General features: G+C 34.9%; 1 protein-coding gene across 1 annotated transcript; it reads left to right on the forward strand.

Moving 5' to 3' along the window:
* The first annotated feature begins 540 nt into the window (after nt 1–540).
* LOC149799221 (uncharacterized) lies at nt 541–27,403 on the forward strand. The gene is made up of 10 exons (XM_089958495.1): nt 541–704; nt 6,462–6,548; nt 9,522–9,616; nt 10,938–11,045; nt 12,124–12,184; nt 14,621–14,725; nt 21,083–21,147; nt 24,308–24,379; nt 24,764–24,933; nt 26,523–27,403. The coding sequence occupies exons 1-10, from the start codon at nt 543–545 to the stop codon at nt 26,741–26,743; spliced, it is 1,146 nt and encodes a 381-aa protein (XP_089814621.1). The 5' UTR covers nt 541–542; the 3' UTR covers nt 26,744–27,403.
* Nucleotides 27,404–27,482: the final 79 nt, after the last annotated feature.

A 27,482-nucleotide genomic window follows, 5' to 3' on the forward strand; every position in this document is an offset into this window, starting at 1 on the left:
TGTTTTATAATCTGTACGCTTAATTAGCAGCTTAGGATTTGATAGAGTCTCTGTACCGGATAGCGCATTTCTTAAAATCATAATTTCTATTCAGATAGCATCCATTATTACCAATAGCCTTTTGTTTAAATATAATTATTCATTTCCTTTATTATTCAATATCCAAGTATTTTAACTTCACAACAGTCAGCTGTGGACTTTAACAGACCAATAACAGACCGATTATAGCTTACTTGAGCCTTTATATATTGGCTTATAAAAACGAGAGTTATGTGTATAAAGTTCTGGTCATAGAAACAAAATTCAGATGGGTAAAAATATCATTATTTTGGCCGTTTGACCTTTCAAAATACAGATGAATTCAATATATCTTACTTTGACTTATTGTTACTGAGAAGAACTACCGGTCATTTGATCCAAACTGACGTACTTGTGATACTTTATTTAATCGAAAGCACTAGTACTAATGCGACCTTAAGTAAGCTCAGTGACAACCAGTTAAGTCCGATTTTTAAAAGTTTCCATTACCATTTTAGGAATATATGCTCCATACACGGAAGACCTGGGGAATACTTGGATGGGAGAACGGGAAGCAAAATTACATAGATACACTAAGGTGGCATACTTCGCTTACTAATACACCAGAAGAAGTCCACCAGAAAGGTTTGGATGAAGTTAAACGCATATACGATGAAATGTTAAAGGTAGGTAGCAATATTATGTGCATATTTATTCATGTAAACATTATTTTGTCTCCAATATATTTTAAATCGACGATATTTACTAGACAAATATCGATAAAAAATGAAAGAAGACCCTATTATAAGCTTTCTCAACTATCTTTCGACACCACCGTAAAAATGAGGCTGTTAATTTAGGAGATGTGAATTAATTGAAACGTTTATGATACGTTTATGTTAGTCGATATGTTTTGGACATGCATAATCTTGAAGTAGTAACGCATGATTCTTCTTAAATTCATTACTATAAATTATACGAGCTAAGTATTACACGAATATTATATGAACAGTTGCCAATATTGACCTATCAATACAATTGATTCTTGTGCACGGTTTTGATAATCAGCAATTCATCTCATGGTACCGTTACATTTGTCTTCTTGACGTACGTCATCCAATCATATTACTTTAGGAGAACTACTACTACCATTCAAATCCAGCCCTTCCAGATAACACTTATAAATAAAAAAGCTACAAGTTATCTGCCACCTGCATGGCGATCGGGCAGAATGATATCCCGTTTGTTATAGGGATTGGCTTCAAATCCCGTGAACATCTCAGTTATTGCTTCCGTCAGGCGGTCTACTCATGTCAACAGCAACCTCGCCTCGCAAAAGTCCTCTTCAAAGTTTTTTTGGAAGTCCTACCCTTACAAGTTTGATGAGTCTTTATTTCAAAAGTGAAGTACACCCCTTCTCTGTTTCCATATTTTCTTTCTTCCTATGACGATAACGTTCAGCCTTTAGAAACAATCACTTGGCCGTCACTTAATATTGTTACATACTTGTACGGTTTTCATATCCGACTTCACAATAGTTATAGTTTTAAAGAGATATGAAAGCATGTCTGTACTGGTTATAAAAAACTCTTAACATGTGTATAATTTCCGTTACCACGGGATCCATACCGGTAAGTGTTTTCTATACCGATGCAATAGTAGTCAAGTTTAACTGAATTCAACTGTCCAGACTGTCCTTGAGATTATATATGTTATACTGGCACTGATCCAATATAGAAAACGTATTTATCTTACAGTATAGCTTCCGCATGCGGTCGGATATATACGGATAGTTTCTATACATGTTTTACTCAGTAGCGCCAAATTAATGCATGATACTATTTGCGATGCTTGAATGATTTTTATATGTACATGCAATCAACAATTGTCTTTTCCTACAGGTAAGCTTTCTAAAGAATTGATTATTTACCTTATAGTCCGTCGTACATGTACGTACTATAAACGAAACTCCAGTGATTCTACCCGTACCACTGGCTAGACCAGTCTGACAAACACTTACATATGTAGTTCTCTTGTTGTCATACCTTGAATACATGTCAGACGTGCATGTTATGGACAGATGCAAATAAAAGCTTGGATGACGAAAGTATCTGCTTGCACGCAAGGCGACGAGCAGTATCTTGTCAGGGCAGTGAGAAAGAGAGCAACAACAAGAATCAGTTTGTTCGCATATCTGAGTTATGGATCGGATACGTGGATGAATATCCCGTTACCACGTCCCAACCGCAACTACTGAACAACGTCATACCAGTTAAATGGCCATGTCCTTTCCCAAAACGGACATTGCTATAAAAATCTGATCTCAATATACTACTCCCAACTCGATCATACGGTATCATCCACAAGAAAACGATCTTGTTCATTTCCACGACTCGCATATGACACCCAATTTAGTGCCATAATACCCAGGAAAACAGTTTTACAAGGATCATCTAACCCGCGAAGTACCTCAAAACACTTCATGCTAACGATGTCCATCTTGGGGCCTACGATTTCAAGAGATGTCTCTTTACTTGCCTAAGGGACTCTGCCACAAAAGATACTCTACTTATCACACGTTAGAAGTAACGGGATCTCATTTTGTCAGTGCTGCAAGTGCAGTGGGCTACCATTATCGACATTCGTCTCTAACTTCTTCAAAGGTCGACCAGGAGATGTCGGCTTCGCTACCTGAATCTACAAACGATGATACTGGCATTCAAGGTTCCTCGTTGGTTTTAGATCCTACTTGGATGAGTGAACTCCGCCTTGCATGCTGGAACTGAACTTTCTCTACTAATATCACTGGATTTCTGATCTCAATCCTCTACATCACCTTCCTGGTCGACAGTTCTGACATCAGGTGAAATAATGTACGAAAGATTCCATTTACAATTGCTTCTACAATTGGAATCTTTATTGGTCACTATCACAGGACTCATACTTATTGCCGATTCCTATTGACCTCGCCACTTTTGTGTTCGATTATATATGTATTGCTTAATTGCGAGGGAAAGAGCTAACCGATAGCCAAAAGTGTCCTCTGCCACAAGAGATACACGGACCGGTTACATGGGTCAAACATCCATTATTCCGTCCCAACATAATGAATCGGTCTACATTTCATCACATACCTATTGTCGTTTCGACCGGACTGTGCCGTATATGTGGAATCATAGCGTTCACAACCGCAACAGATAAGTCACGCTATCAATTCATTTCGCGCAAGACTTTAGTCCACGGAAATAAAGAAGGCGTTATTCACATTACGGTACATTTTATGACCGAGTCACAACATACTAGAGCCATAATAATAGCTATCAACTAACAACAGGTGGGAAAAGATGCAATGCTCCGTATGCTCATCTAATAGACCTTTTACCGTCTAAGATATGCTCGCAACCTTCATCATCTATTCTCTCCTTTATCATCAGATTGACGGAATTAACAACATGTCACCATTCCTCTCAGCCTCAGCTGTAGCCCCCTATCCTATCTTTATTACACACCCCGGTAGGAAGAAGGCTCCATTCTTTTTCATGGCTGCTTGGGAAGATTTACTATGCATGCTGTCATGGGGACCCAACAAGTTTCATGCGGACTCCGTTTCACTTTCAACGCCCATACTAAGTTCTTCCTTTACAACGCAGCACGCATCAGTTTGTCATCTACCTAAGAACAATCAGTCAATTGTTTTGCAATTGGGTTTGCGATGAAGTGCAACAACGGGTCTTAACACTGTCTATTCTGGAGACATAACAATCTCCTTGTCAACAAGGACACCTCCCACCTCTTACCCTTCCAGGATTTGGTCGACAATGCCTAGAATTAATGTTCATGTATAAGGAATAGATACCCTACGAACAAGATTTGAAATCACGCAATAGTAAGCTTCAAGCCTATTTAGAAAAATCCATCAGCTCTAGAATTCTCTAGATGAATGAGTTTTGCTCAATAAGGTAGCGCACGTCTTAGCCCTTGGTCGCTTTATTGGATTCCCTATCACAATGATTACATAGTCCTAGGGGAGACCGAACCTGTGACCATTGGTTCAGCTCCCACAATCTACAACAATACGAGGTTGTATCTGGAAGGCGGGGAAACCACTTTTTATTTACGTCGGCGGTACCTCTGCAAGCAAAATCTCCAACAATCACGAGTGATATGGATGCGAACATAGAAGGCTGGGGGAGAAAGTTTCTTACTATTTCGGACTTCCATAGAAGCGTAGTCCCATCAAAATAATTGTTATATGTTAGTCATTGGCGGCTGAAGAACGGATATCTCCTTCTGTCTGTTGACTTCAACGTGGTGACTCATCTCAAACAAGAAAGCGGAACAAGTACTCAGACTTTTGTATTCTTCTTTTGGGATTTTCTAAAGTGGTGTCGTCATTAACAATACACCCTTAAATTCGACATGCAATAAGCTGTGTCGTATATTAGCATGTTCATGGTTCTGCAAATAGGAAATATTTTAAACGGATTGGTCTCTTCATCCCTCTTTCTTCACTCAGTAGTCACTGGCTGAGATTGACCTATGATGGACCTATCGGTGACAAGGTGAAATGCCAAAACCTCAGCCTATGTCTAACCAATCCCGGACACAAAAGGCCCGAATAGTCAATGCTCTTTCTATGGATTGGAATGGTAGAATTTATACATTTCTTCAACACCTCTGCAGGAACAAGCATATCCGAGTGTCTCCTCATCCTCATTACTACTCTTAGATGTGAAATATCGGAGCTACCTCATCAATCTCAATACAATTGCCAGAACTGAGATATTCCCTCATCAGACTTACGAAACAACAATGGCGGGTGTTTCACCCCAATGTTTCATGACCTGCACATCTGAATCTTTTTAATTACACCCTTAAGAACCAACTGTTCTCACAATAAGTGGTAGATTGAAATGGCCATCCACCTTAGAAGCGTAAGGAGGCAGTGGAATATGATCTCAGCGGAGCGCACAAGATCACAATGTGCCAATGTCGGCATCTATTTCTCAATAATTAATGTCCTATGTTTCTTCGATTAGAAAAAGTTAGCACCAATAACAACTAAACCTACCGTTCCACAAGCACTGGCATACTGTGCCATCATGGAAGAGAGGGTATCAGACAAACCAAAGATCTGTCTGATTTTGCATTGTTTTGGATTCCACCTGGCCAATGACATTGTCCCCTTGTCAAGTGGAAGTTATCATGAGTATTAACCTGGCAGAGAAAGACACCATTTGAACTTCTCTCAATAGCTTACTTAGTTCAATATCTTATAAGTCCTGCTTAATCACTACTTTTGGTAGTCAGCAGGCACAATCAGCGATACATTTCTTATTGGTGGACTCCTCTACTTGCAGTTTCGTCACGATGGATCAACGTCGTCTATGGAGATCCATACTTTTTTTTTACCAAGTACGGGCTTCTTTCATGAGGAATTATATATTAGTAATAATTTTAATCTATTCTGGATACTTCATCTCAAGGTCATTGACATGTCCTAGTGCGAACTCTTAATGGTATTTCAGGAATATCGAATCTATGCATCGAAGGAGATAACGCCTTATTATATTGTCGACGAGAGGAAGGATGATATATCAACATAGGCATTTTCATCTTGAATAAGGGGGATATCTGTCCTGCCTATCGGATTAAACCCATACCAGTGATTTTGCTTTTGCTTAGCATATTGGCTCACGAAGTGACGACTGTCTGCATAATTATTGCATAGGAACAAAACTGTTCTCTATTTTTATCCGTAGGATGGAAATCTGAATACACTTTGCCAGTTCTTATCAGAGATCTCTGCTCCTGAAAGGTTCATGTCGATGTTGAAGAACCTTTACCAGTGGCACAAAGGTTACACTTCCAGATCGTTCGACGCGGTTTCACGACTTCAGCTGGATATGCGGGAGCGAATTATTTTCCATTTCGATGCCTCTCCCCGACAGTCCCATAATCTCTAGACGTTGTCTCACATACCTTTTAGTATGGTCTCCCCAGGATAAGGGGATGCTTCTCACTCCACCTCTAACGTATTCTCCTACGGTATTATAATTGGGTAACATATTTAAAAAAGAAACCTTTTTTTCTTGTAACATATGTTTCTTCGAGAATACGTAATCAATCATGATACACATACACACTCCCATTCTCACCACAGTTACATCCATAGAGAGCGTGCCTTACGCTCCGATAGTCACTGAGATGTTTACGGGATTTGGCGCCAATCCCTATACCGAGGGGACATCAATCTGCCCAACCGTCACCTAATGGGCAGATAACGTTTAGAATGTTTTGGCTAAAAGTGTTATCTGGGAGGGCTGGATTTGTGAGGTAGCTGTAGATGTCTTAAGGTATTGGATGGATAAGTATTCTTGAAAAACATATTTTAGTAGAAAAAGTCACAAACAGACTGTGCATGCTTTACTGTATTATTCAAGGTTATGAGAAAACTAGGATTCCATGGAAGTGTGCGGGAATTCTTCAACTTATTGAAGAGCAACTCTAGTTTCCTGATCAGAAACCCGGTAGGTAACAGACAGAAAGCATTAATGCAAAATTATTAGCTTATTTACACAAAAATAACTTCACCAATCAATATATATATATATATATATATATATATATATATATATATATATATATATATATATATATATATATATATGCATACATACAACAAAAGGGTATCTACCTAACGAATCAAGCACCTCCGTCTGCGTGACTTAATATTCAGTTTTTTTTTTCTTCCTATTTCTTAAACTTGCAAATACCACATAACTTTTTCTCTAATCACCCAAGTGTAACACATTGGGAAACTACAACTTCACACTCGCAATGCTTTGCTTTTGTTTGACATTGTTTTTATGCTTCAATGCATCTAACTAATTGTCGTGTACTTTGAACAGTTTTTGATAGGTTCCGCAATAAAACAGTTCTTTAATAGCCGATTCTTTAATTTATGCATGATAAAAACTACAATAGGCTATTACCGAGACTTTGTTGGTACTCATCAGTTACCAAAGTATCTTGTGCTAAAAGCTTCTCAATAAGCTAGTCTCTGAAAGGTTCGCAGGTTAACTCTTACCCTGCTTACCGTGACGACATATCAGGTGCAGAGAGTTCGCTTCTTACAGGACAATACATCTGTTCTAAAACCCAAAAGTCGTTCAGAACCTCAGCGCCCATACTAAGCGGCATAAGATAACTCTCCGCCATCAGACCATGACAACTGACACTGCATCATCACGTCTATGTCATGACTAATATTTAAATGCTTCAGTGACAGAAAACTGTTCACTGTCATGTAAGCATTCACGACTTAAAATATCACTTTTTACTCATATGGCTAACTCCAAAAGCAGAATGTTAAATATCAAACTTATAGCAACTTCCAGGCAGATTCTTATGCCATAAGCACTCACTGCAAATATTCCATTCTGCCATTAAACATCCATGGCGTTATATAGAGCCGCTTCTCTTAAAGCACACAAACCAATTATAATTTGCATCAGTCTTGGTCAAGCAAGCACAAGGCTTCTAACCAATGTGTCTTGAAGTTAATACTGCACTGATTAATCCCAGACAATTTATCACCCACCACCCCCAAAAAACGAAACAAAAACAAACAAACAAAAGAGGCATCTCCCCTCACATACAAATGTTAGAATCAAATGCAGTTATTACAGAATGTACATCACCCTTGAACAACGTAACGTTTGGTGGTATTTGTGTGGCTTTGCCTATTTTTAATCAATTTGTCAACTCAGCCATACAACTTCCACGGGGAAATGGCAATTGCCCATCTTTATGCTTAGTGGCAAAGTGAGGGGAAATGTGTGTGTGTGTGTGTGTGTGAATCTCTCAGGAGGTTTGTCTTGTATCAATCAAATACACTACATTACCTAGTAATGACCCCAGACTGGGAAGGAAGTCATAATATAAATTTAATCATGGTAAAACTCACCCCTGAGACATGCTATTTCAGTAACGTATTTTTCTTGCTGAAAATGCAATTCAACTGACCTCATGTATGATGCAGATAAAAGAAAGTATCTCACTAACCACAATTTAAAAAAGAAGAACTGCAGTCTGTTATTAAAAGCATGTTTTATTGCACTCCCAAATTATATCCTACTGGGAACAGCAATGATTCTTAAAGAACAATATCTGCTCAAATTTAAATGTAAATTACAAAAAAGAAACAAGTCTTCTTTTTTGCATTAAATATTCCAAAGCGCGTGAGAATTTTAAAGGAAGGTTTTAACTTCCTGGAGGATGCGTTTTCCGACCAGGTGCCATGTCAAAAGGTCTGACAGTTTTTGGTTTTTGAAAAACAATAACTCGAAAAATGTCACAACACTATCACAAAAATCACAGCTGCCAATATAAAATCTTTATTGTTACACGCAAAGAGGTATCCGTATCAAGCGAATCAAACTAATGTATCAGTGTAGCTTGACAGCCTATGTTTCCCCTATTTCCAAGGACAAGGAAAGATCGGTTGCCAACTGGAATGTCCTAAAACATACGGTTACGATAGTAAGTTACTCTAATCATTTAATTACCATACATAGCAAAACGCTAATATCACACTTGCAAGGTTTTGTTCTTGTTTCACATTCGTATAATTTGCATTACTTATTGATAAATCTTTTCAAGCTTACTATTTGTTCTTCACGCCATGCAATACAAGACACTGCTCAAATATATGATACAACGAATTATGTCTGTCTTAAATTACTAATCACATATAACTAAACTATAAAGGTAATTGTTTACGTTAATATATTAGGAATGTCCATTTTACAAAACTAATCCATACAATCCAAAAATCTCGTGAATTCTGTACATTAGGACGCGTGCTCAATAACTTGGTTAATTGGTCGGGTTCATACGTTTTTCCCCATCACCGACTCCTCATACTCAACAAATGATCACTATAATCTAACATTAGCTATATACGGACAGGTAAATACAAACAGGACATACCCTAGGTGTTTATTTCAATATATATGTAATGTGTCTGTGTGTGTGTGTGTGCGCACGCGTGTGTATATAGATAGATACAACTTATCATAGTTTGATTGTTCGTTTGTGGTTCTTTAATTCTTCTATTAATGACCTTTTAATCTCCCGTATTGTAAGCAATTACGTCTATTTATTGTATGATTATTCTGAATTTAAACACAAACGTATTGCAGTACGTATTTGTATGTATCACAGGTATTTATCTCATGCTTTAGACAAGAATATATATATATATATATATATATATATATATGCAAACACAACGATGTTTCTTTTCATTTGTTTGCCTTGTCTATGTTTTGTATTTGCTTTGAAAAAGACTCGTTAAGAGTCGAAAGCGTTCAGGCTAATTAATACTAGTTATGCACTGTTTGTAGTCAGGTTATTATATATATATATATATATATATATATATATATATATATATATATATATATATATATATATATATATATCTTGCTTTCTTTTAGGAAGCTACTCTCCAAAGATTTCGGGACATCATTTTTCAGCGCATCATGCCCGAGCTTCCAAAATACTTCAAAAATCTCCCAAACTTGCCCTTAGTGTAAGTAGGACCTTCTAATTGGGAAAATGTCTGATGCAGAGAAAGTGGTTTGATTTTTCTTACAGTTTTAACTCTAGCTTTGATAGTTGTTTTCTTACTAGAATCGGACTCATCTGGTACTTTTGATAGTTGTTTTCTTCCTAGAACTGGTCTCATCTGGTGCTCTTGCAACCAGCTGCAAAGCAATTTCCCGGTGTTTTTAGTTCTTTAAAATTTGTATCGAAAGAAGGATGAAGAAATGGAGAATATTCTATTTCAGCAAGTAAATATTTGTTACAATACTATCGTATTCCAGAAGAAATACTACATTTTATTTATCTGTCTTTAGGTAGGTATCACCTGCCATATTGTGTAGGCTATTTCAATAAATATAATTGAGACATTGACAAATTTTATGATTCTTACGATTTAATGCCGCCGAAAAAATGGCTTAATCGTTATCAATACAATATGTAAAGAACAAATTCTCGGAACTTTCTAAAGCTTTCAATAATGCATTTCGAAGCAAGGTCAAGAAATACTGATGTTTTCTTTCTCTTTTTCCCACACTATTTAATGCTTTATTGCTATTGTCTAAAATCTAAAACAATGACCAACCAATGGTCAGAAAATAGTATGCATTATATAACTATATTGTTATATTATGTGTTCATTTGAATAATCATATGGCGAATAAGAGTCCTTTGTATTAAAATATAAATTCTGCCTACTATTATCAAGCATTCTTCTATAGTAATCCAGGGATAACACTTTCCATTCTGTCTGGTGTATATTTATATTTCTCTATAATTAATTATATATACCTTGATTTCTTTCATAGGAATCCGGAATGATTATGTAGATACATGCAAATTAATTACTAGGTCGTTATGCGACTGTGTCTGCTACACACGAGTGCATATTAACACCGATTGAGTAACATCATTTTCTGGTGACCTGTGCTTAGTCGTGAGGGAATATGGGCTCGTGTGTGCAGGCAAGGCGATGGCTGCCGTTTACCCGCGGATCTGGATTAGAATCTCCGTAGAGTACGAATTTAAAATTATCTAACCTGTATGATAGTATTATTTATATTAAAATATTAATTCTGCCTATTATTATCAAGCATTCTTCTATAGAATCCAGGGATAGCACTTTCCGTTCTGTCTGGAGTATATTTATAATTCTCTCTCTGTCTCTGTCTGTCTGTCTGTATGTCTCTCTCTCTCTCTGTATATATATATATATATATATATATATATATATATATATATATATATATATATATATATATATATATATATACTTAAAGTGCATTGTAGCGATTAATATCTGATTGCAGTGTCAAGAATTCCCCTCAAGATGGTGTAGGTGGTGAGTACGAATCCGGATCTGGAGATGGCACGAGACCAGGAACTTTCTATGCCAATGTTAGAAGACCTGAAGACAAGTAAATTTTGTTTGTTCGTTTCTAATTAATAATCATTATCTATAGGAATGCTCAACTAAGTACCTATTGTTTGCTTGTACTAAATTCTGTGGTCTTCAGATCTACCTCTGCAGTAAGAATATATATATATATATATATATATATATATATATATATATATATATATATATATATATATATATTGTTCTGTCTTAACATAAAGTTACAATGCCATGTTTGAAATGGGGCACTACTTGTTTCACGACATTGATCACTAATTAAATTGCATAATGTGGAATGTTCACACTTAGATTCATTCAGCAATACGTAACATTCATCATGGTCGTTTTGAAATAAGATTTCCAGACACCTCAAGGTTTCTTCGGCTTTATCTCAACATTTATAATGTGTGTTTGTATTTTCGTTTTGTTTATTTGCTTTTTTAATACAAATTGTTTGACCTTTGTGTTGCTTCTTGCACATTGAGAATTACAAGATGAACACAACTACACGTCTAAATTATTCCTCTATTTAAATTTACAAGACATAAACAGATCCGTATTACTTATGAAAGCGCGCTGTTTTTATCCATTACATGTGGTATTTATAAAAAAATACAGGTTGCGAGCATCTTATCTTTGAATGCGATTTTACTTTTAAAAAAATGGCAAAAATTGAGACAAGCCTCAACAACCAACAAATAGATTAAATTCAAGGAAATATAAGATATATATATATATATATATATATATATATATATATATATATATATATATATATATATATATATATAAACAGACAGACAGACAGACAGACAGTCCCTTTATCAGGAATTTACAAGAGCCTCATTTTCATATTTGCTGATGAATGTGTAATGTGCCGTTTAAAGGCGAAATGTCTGCGGTATTACATTTTCGCAGATTTCCGAATATTAAAATTGAGAGCGCTTAATATTCATACTTTTGCCATTCTGGTGACTTGAATGGTTTACGTTCATTACTTTTCGTGAGGTTTATAGTCTTGTAATTAAAACTACTCAGGAATTTTCACATGTACTGTTTATGTTGTGAACTTAAATTGTGTTTCGTTTAAATCATAGCCCAACGTTTTCAATGGCGTCGCTGTCGTTACACGAAACTGTTCCCGGCCACCATCTGGCGGTATGTGCTTTTCAATTATTATTTATACAAATTATCATACATATAGTCCCTGGTCTGTTCAGTGTTGCACTAGTTACGGTAATTCAACGCAGTTGCAAGGCAACGGAAATACAAAGTAAAGTAAGGTAACGCAACGATACGATATTCAACCTCTTTATTACACAACACAGGATGATACCTCTATCTTTGGTTCGAGATTGTCAATACCAGGTATAACGATTATTCTATAAGTACAACTATCCATGCACATGCAGAAATGTCACATTAATTTATTGCCAAAAATTCTTTTTCTCTTTTTCTTCTGAAAGCGCACGTTTCTAGGGGAAAGATAATCCGCCTGAACCGTCAATCCCCAACCCCTCCCAATTTAAACCTGATTATCCGGCTGTTTAAATAAAAACATTCACTTAAGTTAGTAGTAGTAGCTATAGTAATGCTAAAAGTACTGCAATATGAGTAATGTATGTAGATTTGCTGTTGTTGTTGCTGTTTTTTGTAGCCTTTGTCATCGTTGTTGGTGTTACTGTTGTGATTCTGAAAGATATAGTAATAAATCTTTTACAAGTGCATGCAACATTACTGATGTTGGTGTTGCTAGTACTACTTCGGCTATAACGATAATTTCTACTACCATTACGACTACTACTACTACTACTACTACTACCACTTATGCCTCCTTACCGTCAAAAGCTCCACAATAAAAATACGTATTGCAGTGTGAATAATATACTGACTAATGTAACTTTTTGATGATGATGATGATGATGATGATGATGATGATGATGATTATAGCAGATTTATCTGCTGTTAATATATATCTTGTTTGGATCATCACAGCAAATTATATTGTAAATAAATAAATAAATAAATGTATTAATTATAATTGTCCTGCTGACTAGGTGAACTATTGGTCAATGTTATTCAATTTTAGAACGGTTATGAATAATAAAAATTGGCCAAAATTGATTCAAACAAAAATGTATTGCTTCAGATATGTGAGTGGCTTATCTTTCTTGGATGTAATAAGTATGATTTCATGTATTTACTTTTACTATGATTTATATGTCCATTGTGGATATATATATATATATATATATATATATATATATATATATATATATATATATATATATATATATATATATATGCCGTATGGATAAATTAAGAACTGACACAAAATGGCGTTGCAAATTTAATGTCGATAAAAACTGACGTGTACTGGGGAAACGTGCTAGAAATAATATACACGTGTACTGCTTTCAAAATTCAAATTAAGAAAACATTGCTGTTAAGGATATACAATATTAAAATAGAACATGTGGAACTTGAACGATTATGATGTTTACATTGCCACTGTAAATTGTTACTTAATGAGTTATTTCACACTATTCATTATCTATTTTATTAAATCACACATTGCTACGTCTTAAACAATTATAGCACACGTTTATGCCCTGATCCACGTTTAATACTTTTTAAGGTTGTTGACTCTTATCAAAATAATCCTTAAGAAGATACAGTTTATCTAGTTTTATGAAGTTTTCATTTTAGATGCATAATGTTAAAATATCACTGATTTCAGCTTGTACTTATAACACGTTTCCGTTGTAACGTGTATTAATCTGTCCCATTCTACCATGCACAAAGTTTAAATTGTATTTATTGTGTTCACCTAACATGAAAACAGTTTAGTTGCAATTGAATGCAATGAGTATTATGGTTGTAACTCGGCACAAGCACTGTAATGCACTGTACTATTATTCTGCAACGGTCCAGAACGCTTTAACACATTGCTCTGGTTGGAACTCGAGTACAATCACACGGTTACAGTACTGGACATGAACTTGCAACGTTAACGCTTCGCAAAGCAGCGGAACGTTATACAATGGAAACGCAATGCTACACAAAGGCAACCTAAAGTAACGCAACGCAACCGTAATGCGACTTTATTTCTTTTACACTTAACAGACCGGTGACTACTGTATCTAGATAAATAAAATAAACAAAAGTCTCGAGTTTCTATTGGTTTTATACTTTTAAAAAAATGAGACACTATGTTCATAATACCTTTATATTTTTAACATAACAGAAAGTTAAGTGAGTAATATATGTTGTCACTAATTGGACCAAGCCTCTTGCTCCAAATATATCTTCTCAAAGATTTTTGCATTATATCAATATGTCCTTTTGTAAGTTGGTGTGTCGGACGCATTTAGAACGTTAACAAAAATATTTAATTCGTTTCATTTGACTTAAACACTATATTGATAAATAGCTGAGATTGCGAAAGATAAAGATGTTATAATAATAAAAATCTGTATGCAATAATCACACATTCGCTCAGAAATAACTTCAACAGTTATTACTAAACTGCTTCTTCTTTTGACGTTATTTCATTTTGACTTACGAAAATATATTATTTATGTTTGTAAACAGGACAGCTACAGCCTCGTGTCTGATTTGCCTCTCTTTAGGAAGCACATGAACTGGAGACTTTTCAGTGCACCATTCTTCTTTCCATTTTTTAATTCCTATGTGGAGGTAAATAAATATTCAGTGGATCTCAGTATAATTCCATACAAATCTGAATTCAAACAACAATAAGCACTAGATAAAAGGATATTCGTATTTGTATTGATATAATCAAATATACTTTTAACAAATGTCATACATTTTGTAAGAAGAGATAACGTAATCTGCATTGTAATATCCCTGAAAGCAAAATCATTATAGTTGTATATGGTTGTATATTACTAGCATAAAACTGGACATAAGAGCAATGTTCGGTGTTTTACGTTTGATTCCTGTAGAAAAAGCATTTTTCATGGAAGTTAACTGGCACCAAAACCTAAAACAATTCTGTATTTTCAGAAGATAGAAATCTACATTTGCCAGAATATTTCTGCTCACACATTCGTTCATTAAAACTTCTTTGCAGTAGCGTGTAATGCAATTACTCTTTTGTAAAGATGCGATGAAGTCACTTCTTTGTAAAGGTGTCATGAATGAACTCACTTGTAATGGTTTGTCATGAATTCACTGCTTGGTAAGGTGTGTCGTGAATTCACACATTTATTAAGTTGTGTCATGAAAGCACTCCTTTATAAAGGTTTGTCATGAATTCACTGCTTTGTAAATCTGTGCCATTAGTTCACTCCTTTATAAAAGTGTCATGATTCCATTCCTTTCTGAAGGTGTGTCATGAATTCATTTATTTGAAAAGGCGTGTTATGAATTATTCGCTCCTTAATAAAGGTGTGTAATCACGAACGGCGTTTGGGGGTGGCAAGTGGGGCGACCGCCCCAGGCCCCGCTCTTGAGGGGGCCCCGCGCTTCAGGCCTAAGGTCGTCCTTATGAGTTTGTCAATCTAAATTCTCCGCCAAATCGCGAAAGTTGATCTAGTCTAGACATAAACAGTGTTTAAATTAGCATACCAATCGAGATAATGATACTATGGCCCCGCGCGGTCATGGTCGGCCCTAGGCCCCGCGTACTACAAATGCCGCCTCTATGTGTAATGAATTCACTCCTTTGTAAAGGTGTGTAATGAATTCACTCCTTTGTAAAGGTGTGTCACGAAGTCACTTCTTTGTAAAGGTGTGTCGTGAATTCATTCATTTGTAAAGGCGTGACATGAATTCATTCCGTTATAACGGTATTTCATGAACATAGCCTGTATAAAATGGAGTCATGAATCATTCCTTTGTTAAGGTGTTTGCATGAGTTCACTCCTTTGAAAAGATTTGTCATGTATATACTTCAATGTAAAGGTTTTATTAATTCTTTCCTTTGTCAAAGTGTGTAACGAATTCACTCATTTGAAGAGGTGCATAATTAATTCACGCAGATGTTATATTTTTTATTCAACATTTTATCTTTTTGTATAAATGTTTGCCGAATCACATCGTTAGTCTTCATACCATGAAAGTTAATTTTATTTTCCTTTCATTTTTATTATCATGATTTGGTAATAAGTCAGTGTGTATGCATGTATAGATTGAAAGATTGTATAATTTTTAACATTTATATTTTAACAACCGTTTGATTTTGAGATTTTAGCATTTGATGTTTAATGACTTCAAATCTTCAAAGTTAAACGTATTTGGACTGATTTATCGTCCTAAAGTTATTGACACGTTTTCAGTCATCATTACGTAGCCAGGACTGCGCTAATGTGCAATTACCCCCCTCCCCATTACATACGCATATAATTATTTCTCTCCCATCTTTTCCTGCTTGCTCGGAAATGCAGAACAGGCCCGGAGCGCCATCTTGCACATTGTAAGTGGCAAATAACGACGGCATGTGCCACAGTGTTTAAACTGTCATCGTGGTAGATTTGCGACCGAAATGTACGGGTTTAAATCATACAATGTGATCAAGCGAGATTAACTATCGTGGCATGTCCTTGGGAAAGGCAGTTCGATTGTATTTTATCGGCAGTAAATAATACACTTATGTTGCTCTGCCGAACAACACCAAAGTCAGGTTATTGTGTCTACTCCCTACTGGAATTTCGTGTCTCGATGTAAAATCCTATGGTAAAAAATGTCCATAGAATTTACATTATGGGGCAAATAAGCATCAAGATGTGAATTAATTGATTTGTCTGGCGGGAAACATAACATTATAACATATTGGTTCTTTATGGCGTGAAATGCGAAAACTGTATGGCTTCTAATGGAAATCAAAGATTCTCCCTAAAATGTGCTACATATGGTACATACAGGACGTTTAAATAACAATCATTCCCTTACAATTTAGTATATTTGTTTGTGCCATTTTGTTTATTACCAACAATAATCTAGTCTCTGGCAAATACCCATTCATCAGCTGAAGACAAATTTTACCGGCCCTAAACTGACCGAAGCTTAACATCAAGTACAGTGTGCTTGTTACAAAATGTGCTTATCATGCTATCAATTAAACCGTATGTTTTAGTAGCAGTTTATAGCACAGTTACATTTTCATTACGTAAGTTATCCGCAATATTCGCAACGTACAGTCCTTATGGCACGCAAAGAGAGAGAGAGAGAGAGAGAGAGAGAGAGAGAGTTGTAAAAATGCACATGTTTTACAATTTAATACCATTTTTACTTACTCAACATTTGAAAATGACACCCTTTAACACAATCATAACAAATGAAGAGCTCACCATCACCCCTTTTGACAAGTATTGATAGTTACTCATTAACGTAGATCAGAGATACGATATAAAAGAATGGGTGCAACACATATAACTTATATTTCTTGGAAACAATTTTTTTTAACCTCCGTATCTCTTACCTCCATATTATCGCCCTATAAACAAATTAAAACTCATCCCCAAACATTTTCTTAAAGACAAATTTACTATCCCATAGCTATTTCCATTGTCGCTTTAATTTCAACAACTGACATCAAAGAAGCGAAAAGTACACTATGACTGACCTGCACCTAGTGAACTACTTTCCATCACACACTGTACCTGCCATGGGTATGCCTTAATTGGGTCAAAATTAAATCAACATTACGCGGTATTATGGTCCTTAACAGGAATTAACATTATGACGTAGGTTGGACAGATGTTGGATTGTCTTGCCTCAATCAGTTAATACCAGCTGCCATCCATTTATACACTAAAACTATCACCCAAGTATTCTCATAATCCCCATTACGTTTACCAGCAAAGTGAAATAAAAGGAAATACAGGATGCAAAGAATGTACAGTAAGACATGTAAGGGCAGGCCTTTATTGGAGTCTAAAAGCGGGAGGGTGGTAGTTTACGAATTTTGAATATCCAAATTTAAGATTCTCACTAAAATGTGCGGCCTGTACTTGTAGCTACTTGTATTTTCTGTCAGGATCAAGTAGGCAAATTTTAATCCATCACCCGATTTTCATTTCTTTTTTTTTTACAATTATGCCGACACTGTACTGACCCGACCTTTGGTTTCCCAATGTTACAAAAGTCGGTGTTGTTTTTTCGGTTGTGTATTTTATTTTGTCGTCACACGTTGGATATAAATTGGTTCGAGACGTCAAAGGTTGAATGTAACATTTTTCTGTCTGTATTTTTTTCGAAAACGGCAAAACTAATTTTAAAATCGCTAAACTATACTCTACATTTAATATAATGAGTAAAATGTAGTCTATGAAGAACCCAGACGGAAGAAGGAAAACACACACAGCAATTCCACATTTTTCACGTATATGACGACACTGTTGCAAAGCATTATGACATACCAGAGAGAGAGAGAGAGAGAGAGAGAGAGAGTAACAGGGACAGACAGACAGAAATAGATTTTAACTACGACTAAGTTTATTTACAATGTCTTGTCATGAAATTTGAATTACTAGTTCGAATTATTGTTCTAGACCAAACACACACACACACACACATATGTATATATATATATATATATATATATATATATATATATATATATATATATATATATATATATATATGACTACGGACAAATCATTATGTCAGGTATATAGATAAAACAAAGTTTTACTGACCTTAAGAAATTACCGTTGTAATAACAGAGAGAGAGAGAGAGAGAGAGAGAGAGAGAGAGAGAGAGAGAGAGCAATTGACCAATACTTTCAAAAGGTACAAGCTTTGAGGCATTTAAAAGTGTGGCGTACTCTCATCAATATCTCAATATGACATTTAAAGCCGATATTGCAAAAGTCCAGTTGTTTCTTTCTGTTTTATTGTCTATCTCTTTCTTCAATTTCTTTACCATTATCATGAGTTCTTCTTTAAATCAGTACATGTTTTGATAGGAATCTAAGGATTCATTGATGGACCAATGCAATACTATAGGATTGATATTTACTCTGTAATCACACATGATTGAATTAAATGGATACAAGACGGTGTTTGTTCCAGAGTTATGTATTCTACTCGCGACAAAACGGTTACTTACTGTTAGAAAGTTTTGTTTCAAGCAACAACAAAATAAATACTACTGCTACTACTACTACTATCAATAATAATAATAATAATAATAATAATAAAAATAATAATAATAATAATAGTAATAGTAATTCATTTTGTCAGGCAAATTTTCATTTATCAGAGTCTGATTAATTAGCTTTATATGGTAGCTTAATAAACACACAGATGGTAGCTTTAAAAACTCACTGACGAACTGTTGAAATACTCATTGTGCGTTGTGGAAATCGTTTGCAGTAGCTCCGCCGCTGCAAAAGGAATAAATATATCAATGTAAATATCGTACATGGAACTCAGAAGGATAGGACTAAAGAAGATAATTGTTTGCTAAAGGCGTGCTGCAGAAAACTGGCTGAACGTATAACCTTTCTTTCTTTCTCTCCCTCTCTCTCTCTCGTATATATATATATATATATATATATATATATATATATATATATATATATATATATTGCCAAAGACGGTATACATGGTAGATTCCTGAGACCATGCCACAACTAGCTGTCATAATAGCGACATCTTCTACCTAAGGCAAAGCCAAGTCAGTACAAGGCTAGACCAACTGTAAACAAAAATACAACCCACTCCCACCAAAATGTACACGATACAACTGATGAATAAAAATTGTCGCATGTGATACGTACATAAAATAATGTGGGTGCCAGCATTGGTTGCATGTTAGAAAGTCCAAATACGTTAAACATACAGCATGATCTTAAATACCGGTCGGGACGTTAAAGGAGGTAATGCTAATTTGATTTGTACCCCATGTAGGCCCAGACATTGTAAGTAATGTGTTAGATAGTAGTTCACTAGTAGTAGATCCTCAGTGGTAGTGTATGTTAAATCTCTGACATGTTTTACTTTTCGCTTCTTTCACTTTAGTAGTCATTTTATGGATTTATGAGAATGGATAGTAGAGAGTAAATTTGACTATAAGGAAATGGTAAAGGGATGGGATTTCTTTGTCATAAAGACATTCTGTCGTCAAAATTGCCGATGGTTACATTAAGAATCACAGGTAACTCTGCGATAAACATCTTCTAGTTTCGTCAACTGTATGAGTGAGCTGGCCGTATTAAAAAACAACAATTTAGAAACAATGTCGCCCTCACTCTCGCTCTCTGTCTGTATGTCTGTCTGTCTGTCTGTCTCTCATTTCCTGTTGTCAAAATTACCCATAATGAGCAAAACATATAATTCTGCTGAACAGCTAATAAGGCATCGTTTCGTCCATAGTATGATAAACACATTTTTGTAATAAGTAGATTGACAATCGTGTAAAACGTCAGTCAGTGTAACGCAGGCAACATTTAGATCCATCTGATGAATGAACATTTGCCACATGTTAGATTATTTGTAGCAAACGTACAACAGGCTGACAGTAAAGATGACTCACTAGTATTTCAAACTAAATAGCATGTCATCCCAATTGCGAGTGAATGGTTGTTTGCTGTTTTATTCAAACGTACTAAACATATGTAGCGATTGTTGTAGTGAGAATCTTCAATTTCCATACTGACTCCACATCCTACTTTTCCTTCCTAACAGGCCAGCCATGTCACAATGTTTTGTTTCCCTATAGACAGACCTATCACTTAAAATCTATGGACAACTTTTTAACATAAGATTTCCGGTCTTGAGGCTCATATAGCCCATAACGTTAATCCTCTGAGCATTTTCTAGACATACGATTTCCAACCTTGACACTATAAACCCACAAGATGGTGGTACAAACTCCGATGTAACACATCATTTCGTTAAGTTGACGCCAGAGTGCCATGAAGATGGCGGCAAATTCTAATCATGATTTAATTGAGGATTCTCTGTCATGTCTCTAATGGATCACATTATACTATTTGTATTCGTTCATCATTCTATCATGTTGTTTGAAAATTATTTGAATTTCTTAAAGGAAATTTTATTATAATCATGTTGCTTTCTTTCAAGGGCTGGGCCTTATATGCTGAATATCTGGGAGAGGAAATGGGCATATACAAGGATGACTTTGAATTGTAAGTTATTTGTGTACTTGCCTCAAAGATTAGTGATACTTTGTTTTCATAACAAGCTTTGTATTTATATCTCTCACCGTGAGTAGAATATAACCGATTATAATGTTCGCAGCATTTGTTTCTTCCACGAAAACGAAAATGCATCGAAGCGTTATGAGATACTCCAACATTATTTAACTTTCTTCCTTTTGTAGGAATGTCCTGGGGACTATTCCTGTTCGTTTTAGTCAAAGTCGTACAATGAAGCAGTCAATATATTGTTAGGACCATATGACATCAACTGAGTAACAGAAAGAAGCAACACCTACAAGTTTTGTAAACCCTAACGAATAATTTATCTCTTTAGGTTATAAAATGAAACTTGAAGAGGAAATGAATGAATTGTGAATTAAGTCGAAACTAATCATAACTTTTCTATCAAGCGTCCTAAAGAATAGAGTGTTCGGAATGCATTCCAGGTTCTGAACGTGTTGATATACCAAGAGTCTTAATGTAGCACATGGGCATTGTGGAGAACTTCTTTGAATGAATCCACAGTACTCTTAAAATGTAGCGTGAGTCCAGACCGTCGGTTGCGTAATTTGGAATTCCAATCAATATTTTAAATAAATGTTCCTCACAAAATAAATCTAAACACAACATTAAGTACAACTGCATCCTGATATAAAAAATAATACAAATATTAATTAGGAATGAATTAATTGTTCCATTTTCTCTTTAGCTATGTTTCCAAGTGTCTATTAAGACGCTAAAGTCGACATTCATCGTCACGTGACATATTTCAAATTTGATTCCCATCTGACTGTTGTCACAATTCTCACACAATTTGAAATTACCTACAACTCGTAATGAAAACTTACATGGATATATATATATATATATATATATATATATATATATATATATATATATATATATATATATATATATATATATATATATATATATATATATTGTAGACGTTTACTGTTGATGATGTACTTGTAGCATAAGAGATTGAAGAATACAGTTAAGTAAGTTGTAAGTTAGGCTCAACTGTATATTTCCTAACGTTATAGATAAAACTGCTTAATTGTGTTAAGGCCTTACGTTTGACTGTCAAACCTTTTGGGGAGAAAATGCGATTTACTGTTCCCTTTGCCTCTTCTTCTATGTTCAGTATTTTATTTAACCCGTATGTCGGTCCATCTCTTCTTTTATGTTTAGTGCCTTGCTTAATCCGTTTGTCGGTTCATCTTTCTTCGGTTTTTCTCCTTCTACATTTTTAAAGAATGAATAGTATCTTCACTTGCTATCAATCGACACTGTTCTCTCTTCATATATACAGTGTATGTCTGTTACTCTGTTTCTGTCTACACCCTCACATATCCTCCCAGTTTTTTTGACATGGTTTTTGCACAACGGATTCCTTGTCTTAATAGCTGTTATAATGGGCATTTATGGACTTGTCAGGCTTTTAGTATGTGGATAGCAATCTGGGGGTACTTTCTGTATCAATATTCTCTGTGTCCGGCCGATTAACTTTGTGCTGGAAAAGAGCCTAACGTTTCGACTTAACCTGTTCAAGTATTAGTTACTGGGGCCATGAATGCCATAGAAAATGAATCAAATTGTTGTGTCAAGAATGTCCTCCACATTTGTCCAGTCGCCTATACATTGACTTGATGCCATTTTTCTAAATTTTATTTTCACATTTTTGACTCTCGCTGTATTTTATTTGAGCTCAATGTCAGTCTTTAAATTGTCAGTAATAATTTTAAAGTTGTCACATGTAGCACTCAGTTGATCGGTTTTCGTGTTCAACATCGTTCAATTGTCTTTCATTTTACTCGTCTCCTTGTTATTGTACTAAAATGTTTTAATTATATCTAACGATCTATGAATTTGTTTCGTCCCTTCGTTTGAGGAGGCTTGCTTTACGCACATGTATATCCCCATCATAAGCAGATAACTATTATTTCTTATCACTGTTGCCCGTGCGACCTCTAGCAGTCTCCAAGTTGCCACTCAGGAAAACAAGTAGTGGCAAAGCAGAGAAAATTCTCAAAGCCAGCGTAAATGCAAACCTACCGGTCGTCCAGGTCTGCGTGTTTGTCTTCCCCCTAACACTTTGAAACAAATACACCAATTGTCACTCTCACACTTTGAAACAAATACACCAATTGTCACTCACACTTTGAAACAAATACACCAATTGTCACTCTCACACTTTGAAACAAATACACCAATTGTCACTCTCACACTTTGAAACAAATACACCAATTGTCACTCACACTTTGAAACAAATACACCAATTGTCACTCTCACACTTTGAAACAAATACACCAATTGTCACTCTCACACTTTGAATCAAAAACACCAATTGTCACTCTCACACTTTGAAACAAATACACTAATTGTCACTCTCACACTTTGAAACAAATACACTAATTGTCACCCTCACACTTTGAAACAAATACACTAATTGTCAACCTCACACTTTGAAACAATTACATCAATTGTCACTCTCACACTTTGAAACAAATACACCAATTGTCACTCTCACACTTTGAAACAAATACACCAATTGTCACACCAATTGTCACCCTCACACTTTGAAAGAAATACACCAATCGTCACTCTCACACTTTGAAACAAATACACCAATTGTGACTCTCACACTTTGAAACAAATTCACCAATTGTCACTCTCCAGAGTAAAAGTTCAATATTCAATTTGTTTCTGATTTTTATGTCCCCACGAAATAAACACGTCAATCCAAAGCAACAATTAGTATCTCACAGGTGTAATGTCACCTGTGGAAGTTCACTTTTGTGATATTTACCAACAACCTACCCGTTACCATTCTATTCATAAATCATTAGAGTAATGAAAAAATGTCCTAGATAATTTTCGTTGTAAGAAGAAGAAAAAATATAAAGTGTACGAATAGATTGACAGAGCAAACTCACACCCCATGCTGATAAAATCTTAGATTTTAACGCCATATGAGACTACGAACTTTAGATCTATTTTAAGTATATGATAGGACATTCACTTTAGATATTATGCAATAAAATTATTGTCAAAATTGCACATATATATATATATATATATATATATATATATATATATATATATATATATATATATATATATATATATATATATGTACTTTTAGAATGGGACGATACAGTGATGAAATATTCCGGGCTTGCAGACTTGTTATTGACACTGGATTACACTACTACGGGTAGGTCACATATGCTGTGAAGATTAGTCTTTTTTTTATAACTTTAGATAACACAGATATTTACTCATAAAAAGTTAAATTTAAATGTCTTACTATAGTCAATTGTTCTAAATATTAGATGCTGCGGAGAAAGCAAAGGTGCATACTAGGAATGACTATGTATATTTGTAAATACATTTCTACATACATCTGTACCTTCCTACCTACAAATTTGTATCCACATCTTTATTAATTTTGATCTCTTAAATTTGACAATCTAGATATATATATATATATATATATATATATATATATATATATATATATATATATATATATATATATATATATACTTGCGAAATAACATTCCCGTATCCTTACCTGGACACGTCTATTTTATTCAAGCTGGGACAGAGACAGAGCGATAGAATACCTTCTCAACTACACAGCCTCGACTAAGGAAGGTGCCGTGATAGAAATCGACCGCTATATCACCTGGCCAGGGCAGGCGTGTGGATATAAGATGGGGGAACTTAAGATAAAAGAATTGAGACAGAAAGCAACCAAAGAACTGGGTATGGATAATCACTTGTTTTCTTTGTTTTGGTGATAAAACATACCTAGGCCCAAAACATCGCGTTATTCATGACATTGAAAACTTCTGTCATGGGTAAAGTAGAAAATGTTTATTCTTCAAGTGTGTCCAGAAGTCCATAAAATGTAACAGGACGCATGTTTCAAGATGAAAAGGTGAAGTAGGTTTCTGTCATGGGTAAAGTAGCTAACTTCGAACTTCGCAATGAGAACCGGACAATACTAATTTTTTTCTTCCTTCCACATATAAAATGTGACTTAAGGTTTCTTGTTACTTTCCTGGAGAGATTACAGCGGGTATTTCAAATGAATTGAGATATATTCTTGAAAGTTGTATATATTACTCAACAAACCTGAATAGTGCTAAAACTGAAATGAGGCAGCAGCTATAACAAAATGATTACATATTTAAATACTTTACAAATAGGGCGTAATAAAGAGTAACCATTGTATTCTCATGCCTTTTTCGAGTCTCCTCGGTTGTTATCCCCGGGTAATATTCACAATTCCAGGAATAAACCTACTTAATATCTAAAAAGCAATGATAAGATCGATGGAATATTATAAAACATTAATTTAGTCTTCATGTTGTTACTACAGTAATGTGAGATACGGTGCAATGTACACCGGTGAGACAGTGTACTGTAAGATACAGTGTAATATAAGATATAGTGTAATGTAATATACGGTGCAGCGGAGTATCTTCAAGTCAAGGTACAGGTAAACTCTAACCTAATGTCGATTCTACTGAAGCGTGAGCTAGGTATATCACTAACTCGCATAGTAATGCGACTGTCTCCACGTAGAATAACTTGGATTCAATTTCTATAAGGCGGTGGGACATTTCTTTTCTTCATTTTTGAAACCTTCAAAGCGTAAATTTATTTCAACTTTATGAGTTTTATTATTGCAATAAAAACATCAACTGTTTTAGATGTATGTATCCCTCTTTAATAATATCTAAAAATACAGTTACATGACATAAAATACGCAAATAATTTATGGAACTGTCCATTATTAAGAAAGACATTAAAAAAGTTCCTAACTTTTTTATCGTTGCTGACTTTTCAATATTATGTTTATCAGCTAAATGGCAGGTGAGCACATACACTATGGAAATGAAAAACGTCACAAATGTAAAATACATGATAACAATAAACTTCGAAGGCAGAAGACATTAAAACAAAACAAAAAGCCTTGTCAATTTTTAAGATGGTCCTTTTAAATGCAGATGATTTAACATGAATAATAAACAATATTGCCAAAAGATTATACTTGCAAAAGAGGAGCAGAACCATTCACGTTGGGCACTCAAAAGATATCAAATATTTACAAGGGAGCATTTTTCGAATCACTGATAAACCATAATCTTCTGGTTAAACAAAGTACTAAGACATCTTTTAAGGGATAGTTGATTCACTTTTGTTTTGATCTTTCTAATATTTCGTTCCTTAGGATTAGAACAATATGTGTTCAATTAAAGTGATCTTCCACAAATGACAATGCAAACATGTTTCATATCTGTTCCTTTTGCAGGTTTTTTCGTAAATTTTGAAAACTTTAATTACAGGTGCACTATTCGATTTGCCTGAATTCCATTACGTCATTCTCAGCAATGGCCCCATGCCATTGGGGGTACTAGAAAATGTGATCGACAATTGGATCAGTGACGTCAAATCGGCGTCCAAGGCTTCGCCGAAGCACGATAACACCACCAGCAGCTTAAGCATGATCAGGACTCCGGCAAATGTGATCTACTGCTTAGTTTTTCTTGCTTTATTGTTTCGATGAAAGTTTAAGTCACCTCAGGTTGGCCGAAATAGCAATTCCGCGATGTGCTGGGTCTACCAGATCATTCGTTTTTCATATATAAATATGCCATATTTAGAGTTTCATAAATGAAAGAAATTCAAAGCGAATCTAATCATCAATGTATTTTGTTCACTCTTTCAAAATCAGCATTATTTTTACCATACTGATGTTTTGTCACTCCAATATAAAATAATACTTATTACGTTAGAGGAGAACGTGTTATTTTCTGCAATCGCAGGCAAATATATTTTTAAGCACGTACTTTTTGTCGTTCTTGGTGTTTTGTTCACAATGATGTTTTAATGTTTGCTGTTGTCAAGCAATTTGAGGATGAGTCTAAAAAGTGAATGTTAGTTATAAATGATTGCCTATTATCCACGTTTCACCTGGATATTTTTGTTTGCACTACTTTGTGTTTGTATCAGCAACTGAATGAATAGTAATATAATGAAACTATCTTATCAAGAGTGATCAAAGCATAACGTAAAGAGAATTCAACAAGGATGATTAAGGCACCATGTGCATTTTGTGAATGATTTAATTCCTTATCAAATGTGTTCATGTCATTAATCGTCTTATTATTTCTGTTTAATATATCCAAGATTTCCAAGCAAATAAAAAACTAACAAGATAGTAAAAGTTCCACCTTCATACCGCCTCCATCTACGTTAGAAAATTTACGTCAATGACCTTTTTGAAACGCACATGCCTGCTCATC

The sequence above is a fragment of the Sinohyriopsis cumingii genome, chromosome 5 (genome assembly GCF_028554795.1).
Source record: "Sinohyriopsis cumingii isolate HCF-2022 chromosome 5, ASM2855479v2, whole genome shotgun sequence".
Classification (NCBI taxonomy): Eukaryota; Metazoa; Mollusca; class Bivalvia; order Unionida; family Unionidae; genus Sinohyriopsis; species Sinohyriopsis cumingii.